Source organism: Harpia harpyja, chromosome 1, assembly GCF_026419915.1.
Source record: "Harpia harpyja isolate bHarHar1 chromosome 1, bHarHar1 primary haplotype, whole genome shotgun sequence".
In the NCBI taxonomy this organism is placed as follows: domain Eukaryota; kingdom Metazoa; phylum Chordata; class Aves; order Accipitriformes; family Accipitridae; genus Harpia; species Harpia harpyja.
Window position 1 is genome coordinate 104317883 of NC_068940.1, and position 27002 is coordinate 104344884.

Sequence of the window (27002 nt, forward strand, 5' to 3'; positions counted from 1 at the left end):
AAAGCATGTGGTGTTTTGCCTCTCCAGGTTTCAAGACACAAGTTTTGGTTATTTTGTTTTGTGCTGTTTAAGCTGACTAGTTCCTTCAGCTCTATTTCTAGAGCTGAAAGTCCTACTTCAGCACAATGGGACAGCTGCCATGCTGCCCTGGCTTGTGCAAGGTAAGGGCTACAAGGAACCTGACCATGAAGCAGACCCTGAATGTTGTGATCCTTGACTCAGCTAGAAACAAGAAGGTCTGTGAACATAGAAATTAGGGAAATCTGGTAATGTGAGGTTATCTTCCAGGCCTGATTGACTTGGACACCCAAGGAACAGGTTCCAACTGAAGTTTTTCTTGCCATTTTGAGACTACAGTATTAATTCTCCTGTATGATTATTGTGGGCAAGGATGGAATCACACAAAATCACACATCTCTCAGTGAAAGGGTGTCTGTCTGATTGCCAATATGTGTAACTCCTGGGAATTAGATTATCACCATTAAAGCTACAGAAGAGAGATTGGTCAAGGGTTCAAAAGTTTATGGGGAGCAGAGAAGAGGAACTTAGTAGTGCACGACAAAATTCCTCCCAAGCCTACAGCATGGATGCCCAAAGCTCAGCCAGTCATCCTATCCATCTCCCTTATAGTCAGGAGAAATAGTGCATGTAAGTCTAATTCATCCAACCTACCTTGGACATCTCCTTCCAGATGAGATGAAATGCACCCCTGACTGCATTTACTGTTTTGACTGATCACCGCTGATCATAAGAGACCACAGATTAGTGCAGATGCAGACACCTACAAGGTAGGCACTTACATTTAATCAGATGCACTACAGACAGACAAACAGTGTGGTCATATGAAAAACAGATTCATGGAGAAAATAATTTTTTTAAGGTTAGGAAAGGGAGCTGTAACAGATAATAGCCATTGATCCAAACACTAGTTGAAAACTACAAGCTGAGCTATACCTGACCAGTATTGATGTTTGGGGGAAAAATTCCCAAAACACAGATGCCTCTTTATCTCCCATGTTTTTCAATTTCATGTACTAACTGCTTCCAATTGGAAAAGCCAGAAACAGAAATGCAAAAATTCCAGCCATAAGACTATTCTTGGCAGACTGTCAAATGAATTCTGCACACTGAGAAGGCTAAATCCTTTAGCACTCAACTGTAGTTTTTACCAAGGTCTTACTCAAGCAAAACTCCCATTGAAGGAGATTACCCTGACTGTAAACCATGTAAAGAGATATCAAATGAGAGCTTCAGAGCTTGGCCAAGGATATTTGGGAAAGGTATTTTCAGGAGTTGACTCAAGTAGTGCTCTGAAAATTGAGATGATCTGGATTTGGATGGAGGTGATGTGACCTTTCCTCTTTCCTATCAATCAATCAGCCTTATTTCTAAATTACCAATTCAACCTGCAGGCATTTCTTAATTTATTTAGAGAGCCACATAAACATAAATGTTAACATCACTTACTGTTCATTTTCATAATATAGCTTGCCAATGGCCCAGGCAATGATGATTGGGCAAGGAATACCTGCAACAGCAAAAAATCAGGAGTTAATCACAACCCATATATGTACAGATGATACAGATGTAGATTCAGATTTGAGTAAGGAGACTCTTGGTTAATGAGCTGGAAGACTCTAAATACAAGTGGTCCTATCTTGGTACACTGGAGACGTCACAATTTCTAAGACCCCTCTATGTATATAAAAAAAAAGATCATCTCAAAAAGCGAAAACTCTAGTACCAGTAACAAAAGTTAAAAAAATTATTAACAAACACATGTGTATACCTATATGTCTATATAAGTGATCAGATCAGTTTTGGCTGGCTTAAAGGCAATTTCGGTCCCTTTTAATTTTCCTGCAGTTGATATGGCATAACCGTAGAGACATCACTTGGAGGTGGGTGTTTAGATTTTTATTTCCCAGGCTGGAAGAAGCTCGTAAACTTATTGGGCTCTTTGGATGAAGCCCATTTTCAAAATTTTCAGCATTTTTGTTGACTCTTCCCTGTGAAACAGGATTATGAGAAAGAATCTTCTGATATCTTGCGATGTCAGAATTCATTCATTGTTTGCCCTTTCTAAAGGATCCAGCTAGTCTTAACTTTGTATGTAACATTCTACCTACGATATGCAGTGTGCTCTGTGTCTGCATGTGAGTTCTCATCAAGGCCATGCATTTTGCTTTACAGGGCTTGCTTTCTCAATTATCCCAAGAAGGTGCTCCGGTAGTGCTCCTTGGGCGTGCAACTTCATTGCAGCAGATGAGGTGTATTTGTACACTTAATATCCCTGCAGTGCCATATCCTCTCCTTTCCAATTCAATTGTTATACCTGTCCCATGTCCAGAGCCTTGCTCTTGTGCTTTTTTTGTGTCAGGCCTTCAGAGTCCAGCCGGTTTCAGGGGGATTTGCTGGAGCAGGGAACTGGAAATGAGGACGAGTAAGTGGAGCTGACCTTTTGACACAGACCTTCTGGGGGAAACAGGAACTTTTTCACCCAGGCATTCTTCAACCAAACACTGTATTGATGTCAAAATTGGAGGAGGAGTGTTTCCCCTCTCTGTTTCCCCTTTACCTTTAACCTGTCAACTCAGGCAAAACCAAACAAGACAAGCCTTTCCAGCTCCATCCCTCATTCCAACCTCCAGGTTCACATTCCTCTGAAATCACTGCTACTCTAAGGTGAATTCAAGATTCAACATGACCTAATCCCTCATGTAGGAGTCAGCACATCCTCATATCTAACACTGCCTTTTAATCTCCCATTTGTTGCTGTTTCTGTGGGAAATTAAGCCTTTAAAGAGATGAAGCAGAGTGGAAAGAACCACAACACCATAGGGAAGGGACCGAACTGCTTAATGGTCATCTTTAACCTCAGCAAGAAGTATAGTGCAGCTCTGATCTCCTGCACCACCACCCCTCGTGGCTTTTGTACCTTGCAAGTGATTGTGCTGTCTTCCAGCTTGTTCACCATTGACTCACAGGGTCTGGTGCACTTGTTTCCCCCATGTTCTTGCTAGGTATGAACAGACAAAATGTGCCATGTCCTTTCTCCTAGAGCAAAACATCTTTCTTTTTCTTGTGAAGAAAAGGGATTTGAGAATGAGGCTGGTAAAAGATCATGTATGGGAAGGCAAAGCAGAGCCAGAAAGCACCCAAAAGGGTGAGAGGAAAGGTATATTTGGCTCACACCACTCCTACATTAGTAATCAGAGACCCAGAAGGCTCTGAGAGAGGTAGGGAGGGAAAATATTAGGGACCAAACCAGTCGCGGTGTCTGTGAGAGCTGTGTGAGCAGCTGATTTTCCAGTTTGGTGACAGAACTGAAAAATATTGAAAAAAAATTGAATCAATTCCCCACATAAATATTTTCTTTCTATTACAACTCCTCTTTCCTCCCATTTGATTTTGGATTGAATTACATATTTTGTTTTAAAGGCTGTTTCTGCCTTCAGAACTGCAATTCAATTACTTCTGCTCAGTTCTGAGAGGAAGAGGCAATTCTGAACAAAATGTCATTCTACTTTCAGAAAAGAGAATATTTGCGACTTTTTTCCACCTTTTTTTCTTTTAACAGAAAAGAACTGCTAAATTCACTAGTTCTGTTTGACCTCAGATTTTGCATTCAAGCGAACAAGCTGTCCGCATGGGGTTTGTCTTGCCAAACCTCTCCTGGCCAAATTCAAATCATGGATATATTGGTTGGAAAGGGCCTCTGAAGGTATCTGGTCCAATCTCCTGCTCAAAGCAGAACTACCAAGACTAGCTCATCTCAGGCAGGGCTTAGCCTTGCTGAATTTTCAATACCTCCAGGGTCAGAGATTCTACAGCTTCTAAGTCATGTGTTCCAGTGTTGCACTACCTTTTTGTTAAGTTTTCTGTTTTCTTAATGTCCAACTGGAACCTCCCAGTCTGCAATTTGTGGCCATTGTCCCCTTCTTATAACATCTGCTATTACCAAGAAGAATTTGGCTCTGTCATCTTTGTAATTATCCTTTGTATCATTCATGGTACCTAACAAATCCCTCCTTAGCTTCCTCTTTGCCAGATTAAACAAGCTCAGCTCCTTCAGCCTCACTTTACAGGTCACGTCCTCTAGATCCCTAATCATATTGACAGCCTTCTACTGGATAATCTCCAGTTTTTCCACATCCCTTTTGACCCAAAAGACCCCAAACTGACCACAGTATTCCAAAGCCAACCTTACCACAGCTAAGTAGAAAGTATTAGTAACTTCCCTCAATCTTCTGGCCACACTCCTAGTGCAGCCCAGTATGTGTTTTACCTTATTCATGATGAGAAGGCACTGATGGCTTCTACTCAGCCTGCATCCATTACAAGCCCTACATCCTCTTCAGCAGGACTGCTACTCTAACAGTCAGTTCTCAGTCGGTATTGATGGACCAGCTTATGTTGACGTAGCTACGGAAAAGGAGCAGCCTTTGCTCTGGCCCGGGCTGACACAGTAGAAATGAGGTAAAGGGCATGCAATGACCTATTTTTCTGTCTTTGAGTAGCCACAAGGATATTACAAAGATGACATGTGACTCTGTTAAAGGCTGTTTTCTAGGAACAAATCCCTCAGCAGTCCAAAAGACGGCTGTAAAGTTGGACTGGCAGATAATTAGGCTTCTCTTCTAGTCAGTTCCTCACTTAGAAGTGTCTCTTGAGACTGAGGGGTCCATAGGGCATGGACAGTGCCTCTTCTGTTTCATGCTGTGTTGAGCAGCAGCGTATAAGGGGTTGTGATCACTGCTTTGCCCATCAAAGTCAAAGGGATGTGGTATGAACTGCTGCATTCCCAAAATGCTGAGCCTGGGACTTCTCTTTCTTTCCTTAACAACAGGTGCCTGAGGATCTAAATGAAGAAGGTAAATCCAGCAATAACCTATTAGCTTTATGGCATCACCACAGTGAACAACTAAACCTGATTTCATGTTGTTCTGACAAAGTTAGGTTTGAATGTCAGATTTCACCACAGTGGTATTTTTAAAGTTTATTCTTGCTACTCTTGTCTTTATCACTTTAATGCCAGATACCACGTAAAACCATTTTAAACACACAAATCACTTACACCATCCTATGAAGAGAAAGACCCATTTCCGCAGCTTATCTGTGGAATAAGTCATTACTATAGCAGTGTGTAAGTAGCAGCCTTCCACAAACATCCAGAAGAAGTTGGTCACCACAAAATAATTGTAGACAGTGGTAATACATCGACACCAGGGCTGGAAAGAAAACAGAAAAGAATATTTTAAAATCATGGTGAGAACATTTAAAAGATTCTGTATGTTGTTATTCCCTTAAAAATCAATGGTAGAATTCATTCATGGGATGCAGATTTATACATGTGACTTGGAATCACAATATGTTAGGTGCTGTCAGGAACCCAGAGCTATGTCTGTGACTTTCTGCCGGGGCTTGGCTTTGATCACAACATGCAGGATCTCCTGTACCTAAGCATGTCTGGAAAGTTAACAGGCCATAAGGCACGTCCACACCAGCAGTTTGCAAGCAGTTTAAGAAGCAGCTGTGTGGAAAGAAGACAAGAGGAGGCAAGTCATTTGACTACAGATGATCTTTCAGAGAGGTACAGCCATAGCCTAGGGTCATATCCAAAGGTGACATAAGAGTCTAAACATATCCTAGGCAGTATAACCCACCTGCTGAGCAATGCAAAGAAAATATAAGATAAAAGTTAATGTCACAGTCTTACTTCATTTCCACTGAAGGGAAGGAGCACTGCTGACATTTAGAAAAAAGATATTTTACTTTAAAGATATGCTTTTATCAGCTACTTCATCCCCTCTATTCCTGCCATTACTGCTTCAGTCTGTAAGTCACATCACTGCACACATCACCTCTGAATTTTGCCATAGCTTCCACAGGAATTTTTGGTCAGGCTTAACGTATCAGTAAAGGCATCTTCTCCTAACGGCAGTGCAGTGAAAGCACAGCTATGGAATACACAATTAGCTGTAGAGGGGCAGATGGTAACATCACATCAATAAATCACAAGTAAGTGCTGATGGTAATTTCCATAGTGCTACACACAGAAGTCTGGGAAAATTTCTTTCTGACCCAGCAGGCATTCAGTGTATTCCCTGAAGCTTGACATTAATTACCTATGTTAGCTGGGTTCATTGATGTCATTTTGGTCTCACCATTCTCCAGCCTTTTAATTAACTCTACTACAGTATTTGAAACTTTTGACCCTCAGTTAATTTTATTTCAGACTTCATATGTATGAGGTATTGATGATCTCTAGGCAGTCAACAGACCAGCAGATGCACTATCAAATCCAACAAAATTCTGTGGACTAAGAATTTATTAGAGAAGAAACACAGTTACAAAATGATTGCCCATTCACAAGTTGTGATCACTTCTGTTTATTGAGCTGTAATAAACAGAAGAAATCTTTTGGATGTGTTAAAGCTTTCATTTCTGTATTATTTCATTAAGATTTGAAATTTAGATTGGCTTCATCTTTAAAATAAGATTAAAAAACAAAACAACTCAGAAGAAGATGAAATATTTTGTTTTCAAAGTTTTGTTTAAACGAAATTAAAGTTTCTTTTTTTCCTCCTTTTGGCCTAAGCAAAGGAAAATAAAGCCACAAACCAAAAAAAACCCCTATTTTTGGCTAACACCAAACAAATATTTTGGCTCCATTCCTGATTGACCCCCAAAGCAGTAAGACTAGATTTCCAAAGACTCTTAGTCTCACATTCAATTTTTCAAAGGTATAACCATGAATTAAATCTTTCCCTGTGGCCTCAATCTCATGTAAATTCTCTGATATAATGTCTAGACTCTTCTTCCCCTCTCTCCCTCAGCTGCAACACTTAGACAGTTTTTATCCTCTCCACAGCTGCTCATTTTCACAAGAACTGTAAAAATTAGTTATACCTGAGCCTGTTGTTCCTGTGTCAGAACTGAGTGGAATTGGCTGGTGGATTGGGAAGATACTGGGACAGATACAGACACATACACATAATGGTGGTGAGATCTCCCTCTGCATCGTTTCCATAGGAAACCAGAATAAAATGAATTTTGAGCAATTCCTTTTGGAATTGTGGATTTATTATTATTGAATAATAAACCCAATTAGCAGAACTCATTAATTTATACCTTTTCATTTATTTGACCGAGGATTCTTAATCCCCACATGTATCCACCATTAGGCTCCAGATATCTTCAGCAATTCCTCTTCTTGATTTATTAACATAAGCACTATAACTTCATGCAAAATGTTTCCGTGTTGAGTCCTTGATGCTTCTGTAACCACATTAAATGTTCTCCACTGATCAGCACAGAAGAGATCACATCCTAGCATAAATGATGTTGCTCCCATTGATTTTGGTGGTGTTATTTTGACTCTGACTTATACCACAATAAGAACGTAACAAAGTTATCACTAACTTTGCATAAAGCACATTCCCAAAAAGACTGTAATGTTCTGCAGAGAAAGGATGAGTTAATGAAAACTGAGGCATGTAAGGATCTGTCCTTATATTTGCAGGTTTATATTTTCCTTGGCACTTTGTGGTCACATTTTAAAAGGCATTTGAGTGCCTGACTCCAACTGATTTTTCCTAAATAACTGTAAAAATCTGTATTAAGATTTGCAGTATTGTCATGAGAGTAAATCACACAGCATAAAACTGTCAACAATAAAGCTCATATACCACCATCTTCCGTAGTCTGAAAATGTCAGAAACACAGACAAAGCAAGCAGTGAATTAATAGAAGCTACATCTTCTCAAAGGAGCATCTGGTTGAATAATAATACAGAGTTATGCATAGACTTCTTTATCTAGGTACTAATGACTTTTCTATTTGTTTTCCCAAAGTGTGAGATTAAAGTTCAGATGTCAAATTTTACATTTGAAAAGTTAACCAAGGATGGTGAGTGCGCAGCTGACATTAAAATGAATGGATGTCCAGGCTCCTGGGGTGGTTTTCAATTTCTACAGGACCAGTTCCTACATGAGTGGAGCCACATTGACTGATACCAGCTATGGATCCAACTCATAACCTACAGGCACTTTAGTCCACCTGCTTTCCAAAGAAAGAGAGTATGAAGGGGGATGTGTTTGTGTATGTATTTGAATGTGTGTCTGTAGCACACTTTTTTCTTGATTGTGGAGGTAGATATCAGGGGACGGACCTCAAAGGAGAATACTCCACTATAAGAATATTACAAGAGAAAGAAAACAGTAAAAAACCCTGCCAAGGGACTATCAAAAAGGACTACTTGACAAGGAAATGCAGAATTATTGCTGAAGAAAATAAAGAAAAATGCTTTTTCTTTTGGAGTGGATGCTTTTAATCCACTCCAAAATCCTTGTATTATTGGGGCTGCTGGGTGACTAAACAGGGGGAGGCACTACAGTGCTTACATAGGGACTGATTCAATGTCCTCACTTAGACAAGCATCTGCAGCTGGGAGTTACTTGAGTGAACAAGAAATAACACGGAGAGTAAAAGAAATGGGAGCATGGTGACATGCTGTATTCCTCAAGAGTGCTCAATGCCATGCAAAAAAGACGCCCCACTTCTTGCCCTCTTCAGCCTTCGCATTTTTTATTGTGTGGATCTGTCTGGTCCCTTGAACTGTCTCTGACTCCCAATCACCCATCAGAAAGCTGACTTAGGTAGCTATGCCAGCAGAAAACTCCTCCTTGCCTTTTCGTTGGCTAGGTTAATTCTCCACCACTTTAGTGAGTTCAGTCTCCAAGGGTTCAGTCCTCTCCAGGGGATCAAGAAAAGGAACAGAGCTAGTGCAAAAGAAGCAACAGGAGGTGGAGTGAAGTGTTTGGGTCCCTGGAGGAATGAGCCATCCCTTTCAGTGACAGGGAGTTGCTGCTGGATGCAGCCCAGATCAAAGAACTTCATGCTCAAGGCCAGCACGGTGAAGAAGGGCTTGGCATAAAAATGGAATTTTGTAAAAAAACCCCACAAAGATAGCAACAAGCAAAAATTGTACTGTTTCAGGCCCTATTTCTTATTTTCTTGTAAGTCCCACTGGCTCTAGGCAGCAAGGTGCCCACTGTCATCAGACAAAGTAGCTGACTCAGAGCCTCAACAGCTAAATCAATTATTTCTGTACCCATCTCTTGATGGAGATGTTGCCCTCTGGAATTAATGTTTTCCCTATCCAGGTGCACATCACTGCAAGATGCTCTGACAAAAATGTTCAAGAACGACCACATTTAGTGTGTTGCACAATACTGTGTCTCACAGTGTATAAATTTGGAAAGTATTTATGGTCAATGAAGATATGAGAGAAGCTTTTGGGTGGGATTTTTACTTTAAAAAACCCCTTTGATATTCAGTAATGAGGAAATAAATGAAAATTTAGCAAATCTAAGCTCATTTTCTTCATCTTTTTGAAATGATATGAAAGTCACTCTGAGCATGTGAATGAATAGGTGTCATTTGTAATATTTCTACCAGATGAACAAATTCAGCATCCCTGCCCGCCCCCAAACTACATGGCAGAGACATGCTACCTCCAAGCACGCACTTACTTCATTGCTTTCATGTATGTTGTGATCTATCATTTGAAGCAGAAACCACATCACATTCCTCAGGATGAATGTGGTGATCAAGTTCCAGTGGATAATATTCCGTAGGCATCTGATACTCCTAAACAGGGAAATACATTTAAATCATCATATATCGTGAATATATACACATACATGTTAATGACTATATAAAACAAACAAGCTAATTCTGTTCACTTGCAAAATTCCTCATGGTTTATCCCTCTCTGTCCTGGTTTCAGATGGGATAGAGTTAACTTTCTTCCTAGTAGCTGGTACAGTTTGTTTTGGATTTAGTGTGAGAATAATGTTGATAACACACTAATGTTTTAGTTGTTGCTAAGCAGCGCTTATCCTAAGTTAAGGATTTTTCAGTTTCCCATGCTCTGCCAGCAAGCAGGTGTACAAGAAGCTGGGATAGAGCACGGCCAGGACAGCTGACCTGAACTAGCCAAAGGGATATTCCATACCATAGGATGTCATGCTCAATCTATAAACTGGGGGGAGTAAGCGAGCGGCTTTGTGGTGCCCAGTTCCTGTCTGGGCTTAAACCTCAAAACCCTCCATTACCCCTCTTACTATGAAACAGGAGGTTCATCTGTCCAATGGGTCAGCAATAAGAGTCTATGAGGCTGTCTGTAGCTTAATTCTTTACCAGCAAGCATATCTGGGTCTGGTCCCATTCTCTGGCTCTCAGGGTAAATTGCACAGCCAGTGCCAAAGCAAAACTTTGATTTTGCAGTGTAGTCACAACACAAATAAATGACATAAATAGAAAACAGCAACAGGAGGATGGCAAAATCTGTGCTTCAAAAAGAAACCACAGCATAACCTTTCTTCCAGAAACCACAGCATAACTTTTGCAAAGCCATGTACAGCAATTTGTCTTGATGACATGAGGAGCTCCCTTTGACAAGAATCAGTTCAAGCAAGTGAAACAGGATCTACTGGAAAGACTCAAATATTCAAGTGGTCATTTCATCCTTGGTTATAATTTTTGCTCCCTTCCACTCCATCCCTAGAACAACTAGAATTGATAAGCCCCTAAACACTGGAGTCTGTGGCATTCTTCATAGAAGATTTGGTGACAAATATCTGTGCTGGAGTGGCAAAACTGGAATAGTTTACATTTGGTTAATCTCTTGAACAGGCTCACCTGTGTGAAGTTCAAAGTTTTCAGACCCATGAATGCAATAGGAGAGCATGGACTGCCTGGTTTTCAGTCCTGGGCTTAGCTGGCTGTACCAAGCTTTCTTAAACAAGGTAGAGTTGCATATTCTCCTTCACCAGAAAATATTTGTGTCTGTTTTTCATCCTTCCCCAGCCGCCATTCAGATGCAATGTAAAGTATGAGCACAATGTGAAATACGAGCTACAATAAGTTGGAACCCAGTGCCATAAAAAAAGAGAGGATATCTTAAATAGTGCTTGCTGCTGAAAAAGGCTCCAGGAGACATGTTGCATGATGTTGCATCCAGTGCATGATGCTGATGCCAGAACCAAACTATCACCGAAGGTAGACAGAAAGTTACTCATTACAGATTCAGTCACCTAAGACAAGATCATTTGTCTTCTCATTCTTTGTGAAATGGTAAAGGAAGGCAAGTGCCAAGTTGCAGTTTTGCAGTTACAGACTCTTCAATTAAATGTTCTTTTCTCAGCTAAATGAAAACCACTCCAGTTATTAAAATCACTTCTACAGGGGTTCAAACAGCCAGTGTGCTTCCCAGGATCATCACGTTAGGATTCTGCATTTGCTGTACCAGTCTCCCTGCTTGCAAAGAAAGCTGTCAAATAACATGGGGCAAACACAGAAAGTGATATTCTCAAACCTGCTCAACTGTAACTGACTGTAGCTCATCCCAATGACAGTAAAAAGAGAAGGCACAATCCAACTTTACTGTTGCCTCAGGTCTTTTGCATGACAAACAAGCCAGACTTCTTAATAACAAACACTATTTTGCTATCATAAAACACTTATTGCACTTTTCCTAGGACTCAATTAGTCAGTCTTAGGGCCAGCAGCAATTCTGTTATGTCCTTCAGCCTCACAAATCTCTTGAAGATTTCACAGCAATCCAGCAAAAAACCAAATAGAAGACCTCCCACACATGAGATCCTGCAACTTACAGAAAGATGCTCAGAGGTATAACCCTACTAAGTCAATGTTAAAATAGCTTCTGAGTTTAACAACTCAGGCTCCAGGTAAGATATTGGTATTTGGTTTTGAGAGCCTCAGTGACTCATGACTGGAGTCAATTTGGAAAACAAATCTCCAGCTGCTCAGATCCATTCACTTTTATTTAGGCTACAAAATCCCAAAGCATTGCTCTCAGTGTAACCTGTGCTACCAGAGAACATTTCAGAGACATGCCTCACTTTGAAAATTTCACTTCTAACAAAAGGCAAAGGTTCATGGTTAGGCTTTCAAAGAAACTAGGCAAGCAACACCTACTGCCTTTCATGCTGAACCTCAGGAACCTATCTGGCTCTGGACAGACTTTGAAACACGCTATTAAGGTCTGTTCCCTGTTGATCATTCTGCACATAAATGTCCTGCAGCTGCTGTTCATCTAGATGTTTTATTCACTCCCTTCAGGTTAAGGATTAGCAGATTAAGGAAGGAGTTTGAAACACTGCTTCTAGGGGGAGAGGGAGGCAGGGGACTAGAAACTGAGGAAATTCAGGTCAAACTGTAGAGTTACTGACAAAAAATTAATTGCTTTTGAGAGCTCTAACAACAAAACAGATCCAACACACTTGCCACCCAAATGTATTTCTTGTCAAAGAGAAAATAAAGGAGTGGAAAAAAAAATCCTTGCTGCACGCCTCCATTTAGATGTAGTTTAATCATCCCATATGCTGCAAAATCACTAAATCTGGCTGGAAGAAACCTTATTCCCACAAGACTTACAGCAGGACATTGGACTGGCCACAGAGGCAAATAGGATCAAATAAATAGTTGTAGACTTTTTGGTTCAGTTCATAAAAAAACCTTTCCCCCCCCAGAAGGATCCTAGTCATCAAAACAACATTATTTTCTGCCATTGGCTTTTGTTTGGACTGCAAGATGCTTGGGACAGAGGCAAACTTTCAGTGACGTCTGTTCAGGACCCAGAGCAAGAGGGGCTGGTCCATGTTGGGAACTCCCAAATTCTACAGATAATTATGATCAAAACTCTCCTTGTTTTCAAAAAGCCACATGTGCTGAGCAAACATGTGTTCCTGGTGTAAAATTAGTAAAGTATAAATGTGGCCAGCAGCTGGAATTTATCAACATAAAGCCCGAAGCCTTGTCAAATAATGCATTGGACGTGAAACAGTCAGTGAACAGTTGGTTCCCATGTACCAGTACCTTTAGCAAAAGCCATACTTTGGGTAACAGCAACCTTGTATCATGGCCTCATTCCCTTTCTGAGACACTCTGTGTGTGGCACAGATGGTAAAGTAGATGCTTTCACCTGCTAAAAAGCTTCATGTCTGGGGCTAACAGAGCACTGAACAAGAAGAGGCTGTAGAGCAAGCATTTTGCTTCTCTGGCTGCAGTCTCTCCCCAGTTATTTTCCCCACATTGCTGTCTTGGCAAAGCAGCACAAAAAGGTGAGGGGCAGGATTTGCTTTTGTGATGTCTGGGTCACTACTCTGCTGGTGTTAATAGCAGTTAGGGTTTTAATGGAAACACCAGTATAGTCAGGCTGAGAAACCCACGTCTGAAAGTGCTGCAAGAGTTTCTCAATGGCCCAGGCAGTGATGTGACCCCAGGCACAGAATGGTTTTAACCTTTTCCCTTTTTTTTTGTTTTTCCCTTTCCTTTTCTTTTAGTAAGAGCCCAACTGGAGACTCAAAGTTTGTTTTTGTTTGTAGAGAGCCCAGAGCACATGGTTTCTGTTTGCTTCTGTCTCCTAACTACTACTAGCGCAGAAATCACAGTGGCAATAATGCAATTCATAGCCAAGGGCAGGAAAAGCTTAAGAAATAAATGTGTCAGGTTCATACTGGGGAGGGAGAAACAGCAGGGTTAATATAGTGTGTGGAGGCTGCAGGGCACAGCAGTGAAGGACTGCAGCTAAGTCAATTGATGTAACAAGGGAAAGATTTCTTGCCAGCCACCTGAGAAAGCTGCTCTCATTTACAAGCACTGCTGGTGAATGTTATTATCATAATTTAGTGTGGGTAAAGCATCTAGAGGGATACTGACTGAGATGAGGGGCCCCTCATTTCAGACACTATTCACATGAGACTGTTCTGCTGGGCTCAGGAGCTTACCCTGTGCATAAAGTTTATCTGTGTTAGCCAGACTGGAGTCTGAGGTGGACAGTGAATGAAGGACATGTCCCAAATTGGGCAACAAAGCTAGTGAGTAACAGGAGCCCTGAAGCACAGCTAATGTTTGGTGAAAGGACAAAGCTGACCTTGTCATACTCACTCATCTCTAGGCCTGAGGAAGAAATGCATAATACTCACAGGTGTAATTTGTCCTCCACAGGTCTCTTCCTGGCTCTTGGTAGATGGAAGCTTGCTTAAATTTATAAGTCTTAATTTAAATCTAAATACACCCGTTATTCATGAAAATGACCTGTCCCTTTCTGAAAACTTGTTAAACAGTCGTAACAGTCTTCTGTGACAATGAGCTCCACAGTTCCTTTCTCCTTGATTAATTATTGCCTTCACTCTGTGGAGCGACAAAGCAAGCAAGTCTGTGCTCCAGAAAGAGCAATAACTGTCCTCACAGGCAGCACTGAAAAGGAGTTCACATCACATTGTAACTGGCGGGAGGTGGGATTTGAAACACACTGAGCTGTATTAAAAGTTAGTGAATTGAGCTTTCCTAGAGTCAAAGTGATTGGCATGAATGCATTCCCTCACAACTCAGAAGCTAAGAAATTTGGGGTTATTCTTACCTCCGTAGGGACATACCACAGTTTGGAGAGTGTGGCAGTGACAACATCAGGAAAATGAGAGCACAGACAGCAGAGAGCTACTTTCTCAAGAGGGCAAAGGGTCACGTGAGAGAGGAGAGAAATGGGAGATGAGGGGACTGTGTGCTGAACTGCTGCTTCAGACACCATTACAGCATCGCTAGGAAGAAGTTGTGAGTTACAGAGCCATTTAAAGTCACCTAGCCTAAAAGATCAGATGATAGAAAGTTTCATATTCATCTCCATGTCAGGTAACATTGTTTATGCCATTTCCACTTGTTTTACAACCCTTGATGTGGATTGAATGGTGCAAGTGTAGCCCAGCTGCCAAGAACAACACCACAACTCACCATCCCACAGAGCCTGAAGGCTGGCACATCACAAGACACCATGAACTGAGGCTACGGCCTTCCATTAAAGAGCCTTTTTCTGTATTTGTTTCCTGCCCTGATCCTTTTCAGACAAAAAGTGTTGGTCAAGGTCTTGGCTGGACTCTTCTACTAACTCTTCCCTGGTGCATGGGTCCATGGACGGAAGGAATAAAAAAAGAGGTTGCAGCAATTCAGTCAGAACAGACTTAAAGATTGAGGCCACAGCATAAAGACATAAGAACTTCTATATTCAGTCAGACCAATGAGCCATGTAGGCTGTGACTCAGTTCCCAGAGGTGATCAGTAAAAGACAGTTTGGGAAACAGTATGGGAAACAGGGGAGGTAGACTGTTAGTTGTTCCTTGCTCTTACCTCCTTGCTTTTGGCAGTCAGAGGTTTTAAGATATTCCTGATACAGAGACCACATTTAATCACATTAAATCACCCTGTTGGTGGCCCCAACTCCTCACAGGAGTCACTGGACTCCTTTTGTGGTTTATGTTCACTGGGGTCAGGCCATGGCTTACTCTACTAACACTATGGAAGGAAGAGCTCATAAGCTGTTATTCACCGTAAAATACATTTGTCTATGTTGGTTCCTTTTCTCTGATTGCTTGTCCCCTCTCAAGGGCTGGATGAGGAGCCTTTTCTTCAAAACTACATTCCCTCCTGTCCTTTGGGAGTTGCAGGGAGGAGGGATAGGAATAGCCTGGAACTGGACAGCAGGAAATTGCTAGTCCCATGGGCTGTGGGAGCAAGCTGGGAGGAGTGGTTGGTAGTGTATCTCTAACATGTGCTCCTGAAGTAGCACAGTTCATGCAGCAATTTCACTTCTGGCTGTGCCTGACAGCAGATTTTGGGCCTGAAATATCCCCCTGAAATACAGCAAGTAGTGGCAGATAGGCACATGCAGACGGTCTATGTTACACTGAGTGAAGGGGCGGGCAGAAGGAAAAGGATTTCCTTGAAAAGGAGAGAAAAGCAGGGCTTACAGTTTCTGACTTGGAGGGAGAAAAGATACTGCCACTGGAATCATCTTGGTTCTGTAAATGAAAGGGTTTATTGGCTCCTCATGATTTCTTAAGAACCAGTGCTTTGCCTGCTATTGAGTCACCTCCAGACGACTGCTTCTGACAAGGCAAGTTTCCGCTGAGGGCCAGCCGCACAAGAGTCCTGCTGCTGTGCCACTCCTCCTGCTGGTTTGGGCAGAGGTGTCCTCATGTCAGGCAGGCAGGACTTTTTGCCAGGAGTCATTGTTCAGAGTACAGCCACTTGCCTGAAGGCTAATGATGTGAGGCTTTGGATAGAAGAGTGTAGCAAGTGACAGCATATTTTCACAGGAGACTGAGTTATGAAGTACCTTGCTTTAGATTTATATATTATATATAAGTACATGTAAATATTTATGTATTTATATATTATAGGACTTGGGGGTACTGGTGGCTGAAAGGCTGGACATGAGCCAGCAATGTGCACTTGCAGCCCAGAAAGCCAACCGTATCCTGGGCTGCATCACAAGAAGCATGACCAGCAGGTTGAGGGAGGTGATTCCCCCCCTCTATTCCACTCTGGTGAGACGCCACCTGGAGTACTGTGTTCAGCTCTGGGGCCCCCAGCATAAGAAGGACATGGACCAGTTGGAGCGAGTCCAGAGGAGGGCCACAAAAATGGTCAGAGGGATGGCACACCTCTCCTATGAGAAAAGGCTGAGAGAGTTGGGGTTGTTCAGCCTGGAGAAGAGAAGGCTCTGGGAGACCTTATAGCAGCCTTCCAGTACTTAAAGCAGGCCTACAAGAAAGCTGGAAAGGGACTTTTTGCAGGGCCATATAGTGATAGGACAAGGGGCAATGTTTTTTAAGCTAAAAGAGGGTAGATTCAGACTAGATATAAGGAGGAAATTTTCTACAATGAGGGTGGTGAAGCATTGGAACAGGTTGCCCAGAGAGGTGGTCCCATCCCTGGAAGTGTTCAAGGTCAGGTTGGATGGGGTTCTGAGCAACCTGATCTAGTTGAAAATGTCCCTGCTCATTGCAGGGGGGTTGGACTAGATGACCTGTAAAGGTCCTTTCCAACCCAAACTATTCTATGATTCTGTATTTACAGGAATTTGGGGACAATGGTACAGGAAAATGTGTGTGTTCCAGTGAGTTGAGAGTCCCAGAGTATGTCTCTGGTTGTGCTGGCCAGAACCAGATAAGATGATTTGGGAGCACATGCCTCCCACTCACTGCACACACAGAGAGCCCCATAAAATCATTAGCTTCAGCTCTGCAGCAGGAGGTTAGACACAAAGAAGCAATTAAGGTGAAAGCAAACATACTTCTCTTTGGCCTTCCTAATTAGTAAATCAAAAGCCAGGTGTATGGTGGGAAATTACACGTAATGACCTCTATATTTGATTTGAGAACAGACCATGTTTCAAGCCCAAATGTCATTCCCTGACTTGGTATCACACCACTGGCATCCTGAACTGCTTGGTGTGCAGGGTGTCATAACCAGGCTTCCGCGTTAGGAACAATAGGAGCAAATGAAAAAAAAAACAAAATTCACCAGCAGTTGACTGCAGCCTATGGCAGAGGTGGGCAGAAAGAGCTCATTGTTGGTAAAGAAAGCACACTCTGCTAATTATTTCTGTCAAATGGCCTTAATTGTGTGGTTGGATACAGAAAGCAGAGAATTAGAAAATCCATTCTTTTGACTTGGGAAATGCTGAGATTTGAAAAGGCAGAAAATCTTATCAACTCTTTCTGTACAGGTGGCCTCACTGATTCAGAAATGGAGCACTATAAAAGGGTTTCTAAAATAGCACTGGTAAAACTCAAAGTAGCCTTTCTGTTGATTTATGTTTTTTCTTCTTGCTTTATCCATAAAAAGGTATTTTTCCTCTGGGATGTGCAGAGCTACTATTTTCTGATTCAAAGCATGACACAAGCAATTAACATTAGCAATCATCATAATGTGCCAGCATGGTTGAAAGCTAGCTGAATTAGTTGAATCATCTGCATGGAAATAATTGCAAATAACTTTATTAAAGAAGCTTGGAAACCTTCTATTAATTCATGTAGTATTCCATTAATAATGATGTTCAATTAAGACTGCTGTCCCAAATTCTGTCTGAAAACAGTCTGCAGGAGAAATCTGAGCACACTTTGCTGGAGTCCTTCCCATTCCATAACTGTTGAACAAGCAGGAAGGAGAATCACAGACAATACTTAAAAAAATATTTTTCCCCTTTAGTCTTTTCTAGGGCAGCCAAAGCCCATGGACAAGCCATAAATGGCATCGAGTGGGAAGAATACCTAACAGCAAGTTATTTCCCAGGCTCTGTGCCTGTCATGGCCTATTTGCTTTCATCCACATGGAGGCCTCCCCTGAGGTCCTCATGGTTTGCCCCGCATGCTCATGTTCAATCAGTGCATATATTCTGGTACTCCTAATGCTTACAGATGGGAAAAGCAGCTGGAGATGTTGGCAGTGAAAATGAGCTTCTTGGTGGCAGCTGCCTGGGGGAATATAAATATTCCCACAGGAAATGCAAGGGGCAGTTGCAAGGGAAGAGCGAAAGCCTGGAAGAGAATAACAACTTTATTACGAGGACAGGGGTGAAATGCTCAGGTGAAGAGGAGAAGCAGCAGCTTCCATTAGTGCTTAGGGTGTGCATAGACCCTAAAAATAAACTCATTGTGGAACCATCTGTGCTCCACTAAGCCTTTTCCAAAGCTTCTTTCTTCTGCCTTCAAGCCAATTTTTAATCACAGGACAGGGGGCATTCTGCCTGCTTTAGACACAAAGGCTTAAAGCACTGATATTCCTAGGGTTGGAAGGATGCAGCCAACACAGCACAGAACAGGACCACAGCCCCAGGACAGGACCAGACTGACGGTGTTCACTGTCAGTGTTTGTGCCCAGCACTGCCTGGCCGCATAGGATGTTGAACAGGGGTAAAGATGGCCCTCTGCAACCACCCATGAACACGCTAACGATGAACAGTATGGATAACTATAGGACACGACATCAGCCTGTGCTTTGTTCCTAGTCAGTGTACAAAGAGAAATGTTGCCCCGGAGAACTACATGGTTAAATATGGGGTAATTGAAACCCAGTCACTGGATACTGCAGTCTAAGAATATAGCTCCAATCTTGACTGTGCAATCGGCTCTTCCACTGGAGAAAATTCCTCCCTTATTTTCACAGGAATGACAGAGTCTGATACAGCTGACTTCATTTAGTACAGCACGTGCTTGTGGTTTAGCTGGTTGAAAAAAGATTTAGGAATCTGCTCTAATTTGCTTTGCTAAATGGAGGTCAGATGTCACGTCATTTTTGAACCAAACAGGAAACGGGACTGTAAAGTATCTTTGTAGCAGAAGCTACCTTCCAGCTCAGGTTTTAGAACACCATAACAAACTAGCTTTAGAGTAGCAGGGGCACAGTACGTAGCTACAGCTCTCTGGGGTTTATCTAAGACATTGCCCTGTTGACACAGGTTGTAGTTATCATCCAGACTGTAGAAGGGTGAATGTTTTCTGTGAAGAGTGACCATTGCAGCTGGATTGCACAAATTAGAGTTAGGACTTCAGAAGCCGGACACGGAGAGTTGATAGTGGTTAATCTGGCTTACAGCTACTGTTCGGGAAATATAAGAGTGCACAGCATGTCCTCATTCATAATCCCCTTGTGGGATTATAAAAAAAAATCTAAAAGAAAATTAATTTAAATGACCAGCTAGGGAATTCAGGGGTTATGTTTTTCTTGCTTTTAATACAATTATACAATTCACAATGTTTATTAAATTATCTACCTTTGCAGATACTGTGTAGATAAACCAAAGAAGAAAGTCTGAGGCACTGATGCTGCTGTTCACACTCTCCTTGGCCTCATTTCCACCAAAACATGTGTGAAATATTTCATTATTTTTGAGTATTTGGCCAGGAATTCAGGAAAGACCATATAGGATCATTCATAGCCTGCTCCTTCCAAATATTCATCCTTGTACTGGGTCTAAATATTAGCCTCATGGTTCTCACTGTGCGTGCGGAAATGTTTCCAATGGTTCAACCTCGGCACCTCCCCAAGGAAGCTGCTGTTTCCGTAACATGCAGAGGCAGTCTGCATTTAGCAGGAGTGCACATGGCCCATTTAGGGGTGACACAAATCAGGGATTTTCCACCTCTCTCTGTTTTACTTGACAGACTAATGTGAAGCAGCAGTATTCATCTTTTAGATTAGACAGAAGAGAAGGTGGCTGGGTGCTGAACAGCTACAGTGGAGTTAGTGAGGGATGTGGATGTGCAATTCCTTGGATGAAAACTGAAACTGGAACATTTAGTACTTGAACACCCGCAGGTGCATATGTAGTGGGCAACTCTAAACATCTAGTCTTGAAAACATCTTCTCAGATTTTCCTTCTCAGACATGACTCAGGACATGTTCTTTTTTGAAGTAAATTGCACTCCTGAGCATGATTCATATCTAAACTGTAAAGACCAAACTTTGTTTTCTTCCTTCCTCTGAAACCTTGGAAAAGTTGCAAGGCTTGCTCCACCGTTCCCAAACCCATTCCATCACCATCAAAAGGAGAACAGAGCACAGACTGACAAGCTAGTCAGTCAACATAGACCTAATCTTGCACGGAGCAGTTCTATTACCAGAATTTAAACAAGTTAGCATCCGTCTCCAGAAACACTGCCTCACGACTAAAATGTTGGCATCGACAGAAATATACCACTAGGAACATATTCAAGCACAGGATAGGAAGTGGCCTCCTGACCTTCCAAACCTCAGGTCAAGAAAGTCATTGAGTGAAAGTCCCTCATAAATCCCTGAAACTCTAGTTTAACTCCAAGTTAAATTTTTCCTCCATTACATTGCTCCTGGACCCCTCCACTCTGTGCGCTGGGAATCATCCTCTAATATCCACTCACAAGTCTATCTGTAGACTGTCTATACCCATTTCTTCTTGCACTGACATTGTCCTTGATTGTAAGTAGCAATTCAGTTTCTAATGTTTATCCAACAGTGATGTATTTATAGGCAGCAATAACACTCCTTGCCAGCCTTCACATTGCTAGGCTACAATACCACTATTTCAGATACAGCTTATGAAACCTTCCACATTTTAAGAATATAGCTCTTTGGGCACACTTTTAATTACTGGTATTATTCCAGGACTTCATGAGGGCTCTGCTCTCTGTGGTTTTTGCGCTAGGTAGGCTCCATACAAAGAGTCTAAAGAACAAGTCATACAAATATGAGAAGGAGGTGTGTAAAGGCAGTGGAAAGCAAAGACATTGGCCTAAGGTTAATCAATGGGAAATGAGTTTCTGTCCTTTATCTGAGTTTGTGAGATGAAACACTTCACATGGTTTCAGGCAGTACAGGTACTTCAGATGTTTTGTATTCAAAGAAGACCATCTCATTGCACATGTGCTTATTTACAGAGCTCCATCACTTCCATTCCTGCCTTGCTTTGAGAACTTTACTATGGACTACTACAGGGTGGGACAGGGTGCCGTCTCCAAACCTACAGCCATTGCACCCATGGAACACATGCTCTGCAATTACCGGTGATGAAGTTTAAAAAATGTCATGTGCCTGAATCATTATTTAAGGCTCTGCTATTCTAAGTGGCAGATGGAATAGACTTAATTAGGCTAGGTGGCAAGCCAGGACATGAAGGGGGAAATAGAGCACTGACATGAACTCATGAATTCAGTTAGTTGATGCCCTGTCCTGGGACTTGCTCTTTTTCCCCTTGCTCCACGACAGAAAGGTATGTATGGGAGGACTGTGCCTTAGATCCGGAGTCCGCTCTGCTCTAATCACATTAGATACCACATGACTTTTAAGTGCAAACCAGTACTAATTGTGCAGATCACCTACCCACTTGATATATCCTCACTATCTAGGCTCTGATAGGTGTCAGATCACTTTGCTCTGTGAAACCTGCTGTACATGTCTTCTGACAGGTTTCTACAAATCGTTTAATCAAACTCTTCTGTTCTTACTGACAGAGGCCTGCAGCAGCAGTCTCACCAACTGCACGCCAGACTGAAGATCAAGAGGCAGTTCAAAGGATCTTGGAAGAGGGGAGGATAAAGGAAAGCAGATCTTCCTCTCCTAAACCCTGGGAGATAGTTAGGGGGAAAAAAGAAAAAAAGGGAAAAAAGTGACTTCGCTGTTTCAAGAAAAAAATGTTTCAGTCTTTTCGGAGAAACAGTATGTGAGATTTAGGAAATCTGGCTGTAATCATGAGAAAGAAAGGAGACTCTGCCTCAGGCCTATGAGAAAAAAAAAATCAGATGCTTTAAAAGGGAAATACAAAGAGGTAAATTTAGGAGCAACAAGAAAGCAAAGTTTCCCTCAAAACCTCCATTTGTTTTCATTTCCACCATACTAGTGACAAAAGATGTTATTCCAATATTTGTGGGTTTGGTTTTATTTAGAACTGCCTTTATCCAGCAACCTGTGCAGAAGGACATGTCATTTTTAATCTTCAGCCTACCTTCCTTTCAGCACCATCCTTCTTTATTGGATTAAAAAATCAGCAGGGACTTACATCTTTCCAAGAACAAATACCTGTCTTCTCACACTCCTCCTTCGGTCACTACTGCACAAATAAAACATCTGATTGAATCCAGTCAGGTCACTGCTGGCCATTGCCAGCACATTGTTTAATAACAAGTCAGGAGTTTTACAAAGGACTCTTATTCCACCTCAGAGGCTGGTATAACAGCACAATAACAAGGAAAAAGCCAGGACAATGTAATTTGCATTTCTGCATTATCAGAAACAGTAAAGAAAAAATACGATTCAAAAGAACAAAAGAAGTGTTTTAATCCTTTTGCCTTCCCCCCCCCCCCCCCTTCAGCTTGATTGATATCGTACTGATAGCAGGATTCCTCCTATGGAAAATTTCTACTTTACTAGTGTGAGAATGTGATTATGTGAGATGATGAGAACCATGTCAGCGGGAACTGCCTGTGTGCACCTGAGGGACAGATCAAACCTTTACTATTAATGAGAACACAGAGATTATGAGATTCACGGTAGTGCAGATACATTTAACAATGCCCTGTGAAGTGCCCTGAGCAAATCTCTCCAGATCCTGCGTTGGAGGTCAATGCAGCTCTACGGCACATATTTATTTTTGTTTGTGTGCTTGTTTTGTTTTGCATTGTAAAGACAGCATGGCTCTCACACTTTTAAGACCACCTACATTCGGACCTTGAGGAACTGTCCTTGACTTAGACCTTTAGGAGCTATCTCAATGACTCATTACCATTCAGTCAGCATGCCAACAAAAATCAAGCCCTCTCCCGTAGGTTGGGCTTCACTTTTTATTATTTAGGTGCTAAATGAAATGTTTACTGGCTTATTTTTCATTGCACAGCCAAGAAAGAAGGATTGGCTCATATGTGACAGAACTGGAGAAAACAAGGCTGGAATAGGTCTTCACAGTAAAAGGGAGTCCCTGGTTGAGTTCTCCTCCCTTCCCAGTTGTGTCAGGGTCTCCTGGCAGCACACACACAGATGGCCAATGATTTTATTAGTCGCTGCTACATCTGAGATTCTGACCCTCAGGATATCTTTTGGCGTATGGTTCCTTAGAGTTTAGGACAGCAGAATGTTTCCACTGGCGTGGAGGGTGGGTTGTGAATGGAGGACAGAGGGTTGCATAAGGAACTGAGGAAGACAGGAGCTGGGGACAAGATGACATAGGACAGATTTGGAAGAATATGGACTAGTTCCAGTTCTTCCCCCTTCCCACTTCAGCACAACTGAGGACTAAGCTTCCCAACAATGCAGCAGCTACCTGGGCTGGGGCAGCAACAGTAACAGCGAAGCTCATCTCCAAAAGCAGAACACCCGTCTCACTAGTTGATTACCAAAGCCATACTCTTTGCCATGCCAACCAGATATTTAACCTGCTCTGAAAACCTCCAGTGTCAAAGATCCCACAGCCTTCCTAGAAGTTATATTCCAATACAGCAGGTGTGCTCCAGTCTCTTCCTTCAGATAGGACTGCTTTTGGGACTCCATCTACACTGGCAGAGCAAAGGAAAATCAAGCAGGTGACGGGTGAGAAGCTTAAAAATATGGAGCAGTTGTAGAACTTGAGCCTTCCCGGAGGTCTTCTCTATCTTCATCCTCAGCAGGCACTCAGAGAGTGAGGTAGATGGGTGGAGTGGGGCAGGAATAAGGAACTGACAGATTTCTAATTTGGGCCAAGATGCGGGACTATCAGATCTAACCTTCAGGGTCTTCTAGTGTTTTTTTAGCCAGGAATTATCTAATTCTCTCATTTCACCCAATTAGTAGATGCCATCTTCCATCCAAAATAAAACAGGAAAAAAAGCCCCAAATAATAGGACTCAATTATCAAAACTGATTTGTTCTTGGGACACTTTGAAGAGGCAAGTGTGATGAAGATGTGCATAACCTAGAATTCGCGTAGGGGAAATCTGTAATGCAACATGAATCCGGACTGCCTTCACTGGAGCATCTTTAGAACTTCTGAAAACCGGTGTAACTCTGCGGACACTGAGGTAGCTCATGCTGGTTAATGCTGGCTGGACACTAGGTATTTTTTGCATGATACAGTGGGAATTTGAAAAGATGGACTATCTTAATTCACAGTATGTACAGGGAAGTACTTAGCTGCTGCAGTTGTTTTCAATGCTGAAGCTAAGTGCAAAATTTAAATCTTAAAGTCAAATCTTAAATACCAGAAGAACAATTTGAAAGAAATCAGCTAGGCCACTTCTGTGTTAGAAGCTGGATACATTTATACCATATTATCTAATTGTTTTTGCATTATTTACTCAAGCATTTATAAAAGATTCAGCTTCAAAGCAGGGAATATAGTTACAATGAATAATTTGCTTTCTTTATTCGGTGTAACTTAATTCAGGTCTCCAAGCACTATGGGAATTAGCATTATAAGCACAGTAAAAAAGGTTGAAATGGAAGTTTAAACTGATGAACCATATAAGTTCCCATTGAACATTTTAAGCTTTTTTTTTCTTCCCATTAGCACGGATTATTCTGTTTATAGATGCTGGGGTGAAAGAAGATTCCTGTTGTTAATAATAAAGACCCTCTTGTTAGGAATGGTCAAGAGGAAGGCTTAGCATAAGACTTTGTAGGGATGCTCCACTCTAGGAAAGCGTTAATTCTTTCATTTAGGTCAGTGTCTATCATCATGTTGTAATCCTGGCGGGGGGGTCCTCCACCTGTTTCTCCTTTGCTACTCAAGGATTATCATTGCATAGCACTTAGTGCAGCTGGTTCTAAGCTCAGGCTGAACGCTCCTAGACAAGACAGCACAAATAGCACAGAAATACCAGTCAGGTAATCCAACAAATAATACAGAAATATCCAACCAGACCACACCTATTAAAATATATTCCTGTGACTCAGGCTGTGTACATACAATACTGATGCACATCTGCTTATTACTTTCCACTAAGTTTCCTTCCCTCCTGTCCTTTCTCTTCTCCCTGTACCCCTAACTCTTCTTCATAGACTTTCTTTCACTGACACATCCATTTGACCTGACAAACTCCCTTCTGTACCACTGAACCAGGGAAGGGAAGTGTTTCTATGCAGTTTCATTGATTTGCATTCATTGTTTCATGAGCACTGATGGGGATAAAGCTCCTCTAAAGATGTTTCTCTTGTTATTTAAGAAAACTTTGAAGTTCTTTAATGGAATAAAAATTGAAATTAACCCAAAGCAAAACGGAAAGATTTCATTCTATCTCCTTTGGTCTAGATCTGGTCATTACGTGTCAGGGAATGAAAAATGCCTTATGTTACTATGCACTGCCTTATAAAAAAAGAAAACTTGCCCCCAAAACTTGCAACTTGACACACTCAAATCCCGGTTTCCCTTAATGAAGCACTCTCTGCTCACTGAATTTTTTACTGCATCAATAAATCACATACAGTTCTCTTCCTGAACACAAGTAGGCTTTAGGTCCTACACACAGACGCCACCATTACAGCTCATCCAATGCATCAGTCAATGAAACCACGTGCATGCTTGGGAGTATAAAAGCCATGACCATTTTTCAAGACCATACACGACCTGGACAGTGTTATTAGAGGGCTTGAGTAACCCGGTAAGTGTTACACACCCAACCAAGTTAGAAGCATGCAAACAGATTACTCACCTCAAGCACAAGAAAAGCATAAAGGCAACTATAAGGGCCCCTACTGATATACAGTGCCCCAGGTAGTTTATGATGAGAGCAATCTTGTAATGGAGCGCATACTTCCTCTGGAGGTAAAGAGATAACATGATTAAATCAGCATGACTCTCTAAGCACTGACATTAAGGAACAGTTAATCAGTTTAGGAAACAGTAATTACTTTTCTTGACTTTAAAATGATATAATAGCCACAGGGCTGATGCCTATGTATAAACCAAACATGCTGCCCAGGCAGAGAAGTACAGGCTTTGTTTCATTTCAGTTTGGGATTTGTCCACAGTTTCTTACAAATCTCAGCAAAACCATTTCCCCCCCCCCTTTTTTTCTGCAATTTCCTCAGGATTTCTTACTTTCATTATTACACTATTTTAAAACTTTGTCATTTTAGGGTGACAAAGCTTCCAAAGGCACATCTTGTCACAGTTTCAAAAATTATAAAACATTATTTTCTCAGGAAACTGCATGATCTTAATATGCCGGGTTATGCTACTTCCTACTCAAATGGTTTGTTTTTCATACAAAAATAAATCAGTTGTCAGTAAGAATAAATAATAAGCCCTTTCCATATGGGCCGATTTTTCTCTGAGGTACATTTCTTGCAAGCTACGATCCTTATCTCTCAAATTGAGGCAGAACCAATGCAGACTGAAAGAGCTGGAATCTGGTGGTGTCCCTTCAGTTTTGAGAGAGCCTGACGAACCAGAGATTCTGTTGTTTTTAGCAGCGACTCAAGTGTGGTGAAACTTAATGTATTAGTGTCTATTTCCTAGGATGCTGGGGAGATTACTGGTAGGTTCTTGATCCTATAACCAAAAAATTAAGTACAAAAGTGCTCCCACCTAAATCAGTGAATTTAGTGATGTGACCAAAATTTGACCTTGAAGTAACTGGAACATTCTTTATTGGTGGGCTGCTGGCTTCAGAGAAAAGAGAAGCATGTCCTCT

General features: G+C 41.7%; 1 protein-coding gene across 2 annotated transcripts in view; it reads right to left on the reverse strand.

The window, feature by feature from the left end:
* Positions 1-27002, reverse strand: part of CRHR2 (corticotropin releasing hormone receptor 2) — a 162700-nt gene that overhangs the window by 42735 nt on the left and 92963 nt on the right. For both annotated transcript variants that reach the window (XM_052807879.1, XM_052807888.1), the window contains 4 exons: positions 26019-26125; positions 9537-9654; positions 5078-5231; positions 1468-1528 (listed from right to left, as the gene is read on the reverse strand). In XM_052807879.1, coding sequence (XP_052663839.1) covers positions 1468-1528; positions 5078-5231; positions 9537-9654; positions 26019-26125 — 440 coding nt within the window. The remainder of the gene's footprint in view (positions 1-1467; positions 1529-5077; positions 5232-9536; positions 9655-26018; positions 26126-27002) is intronic.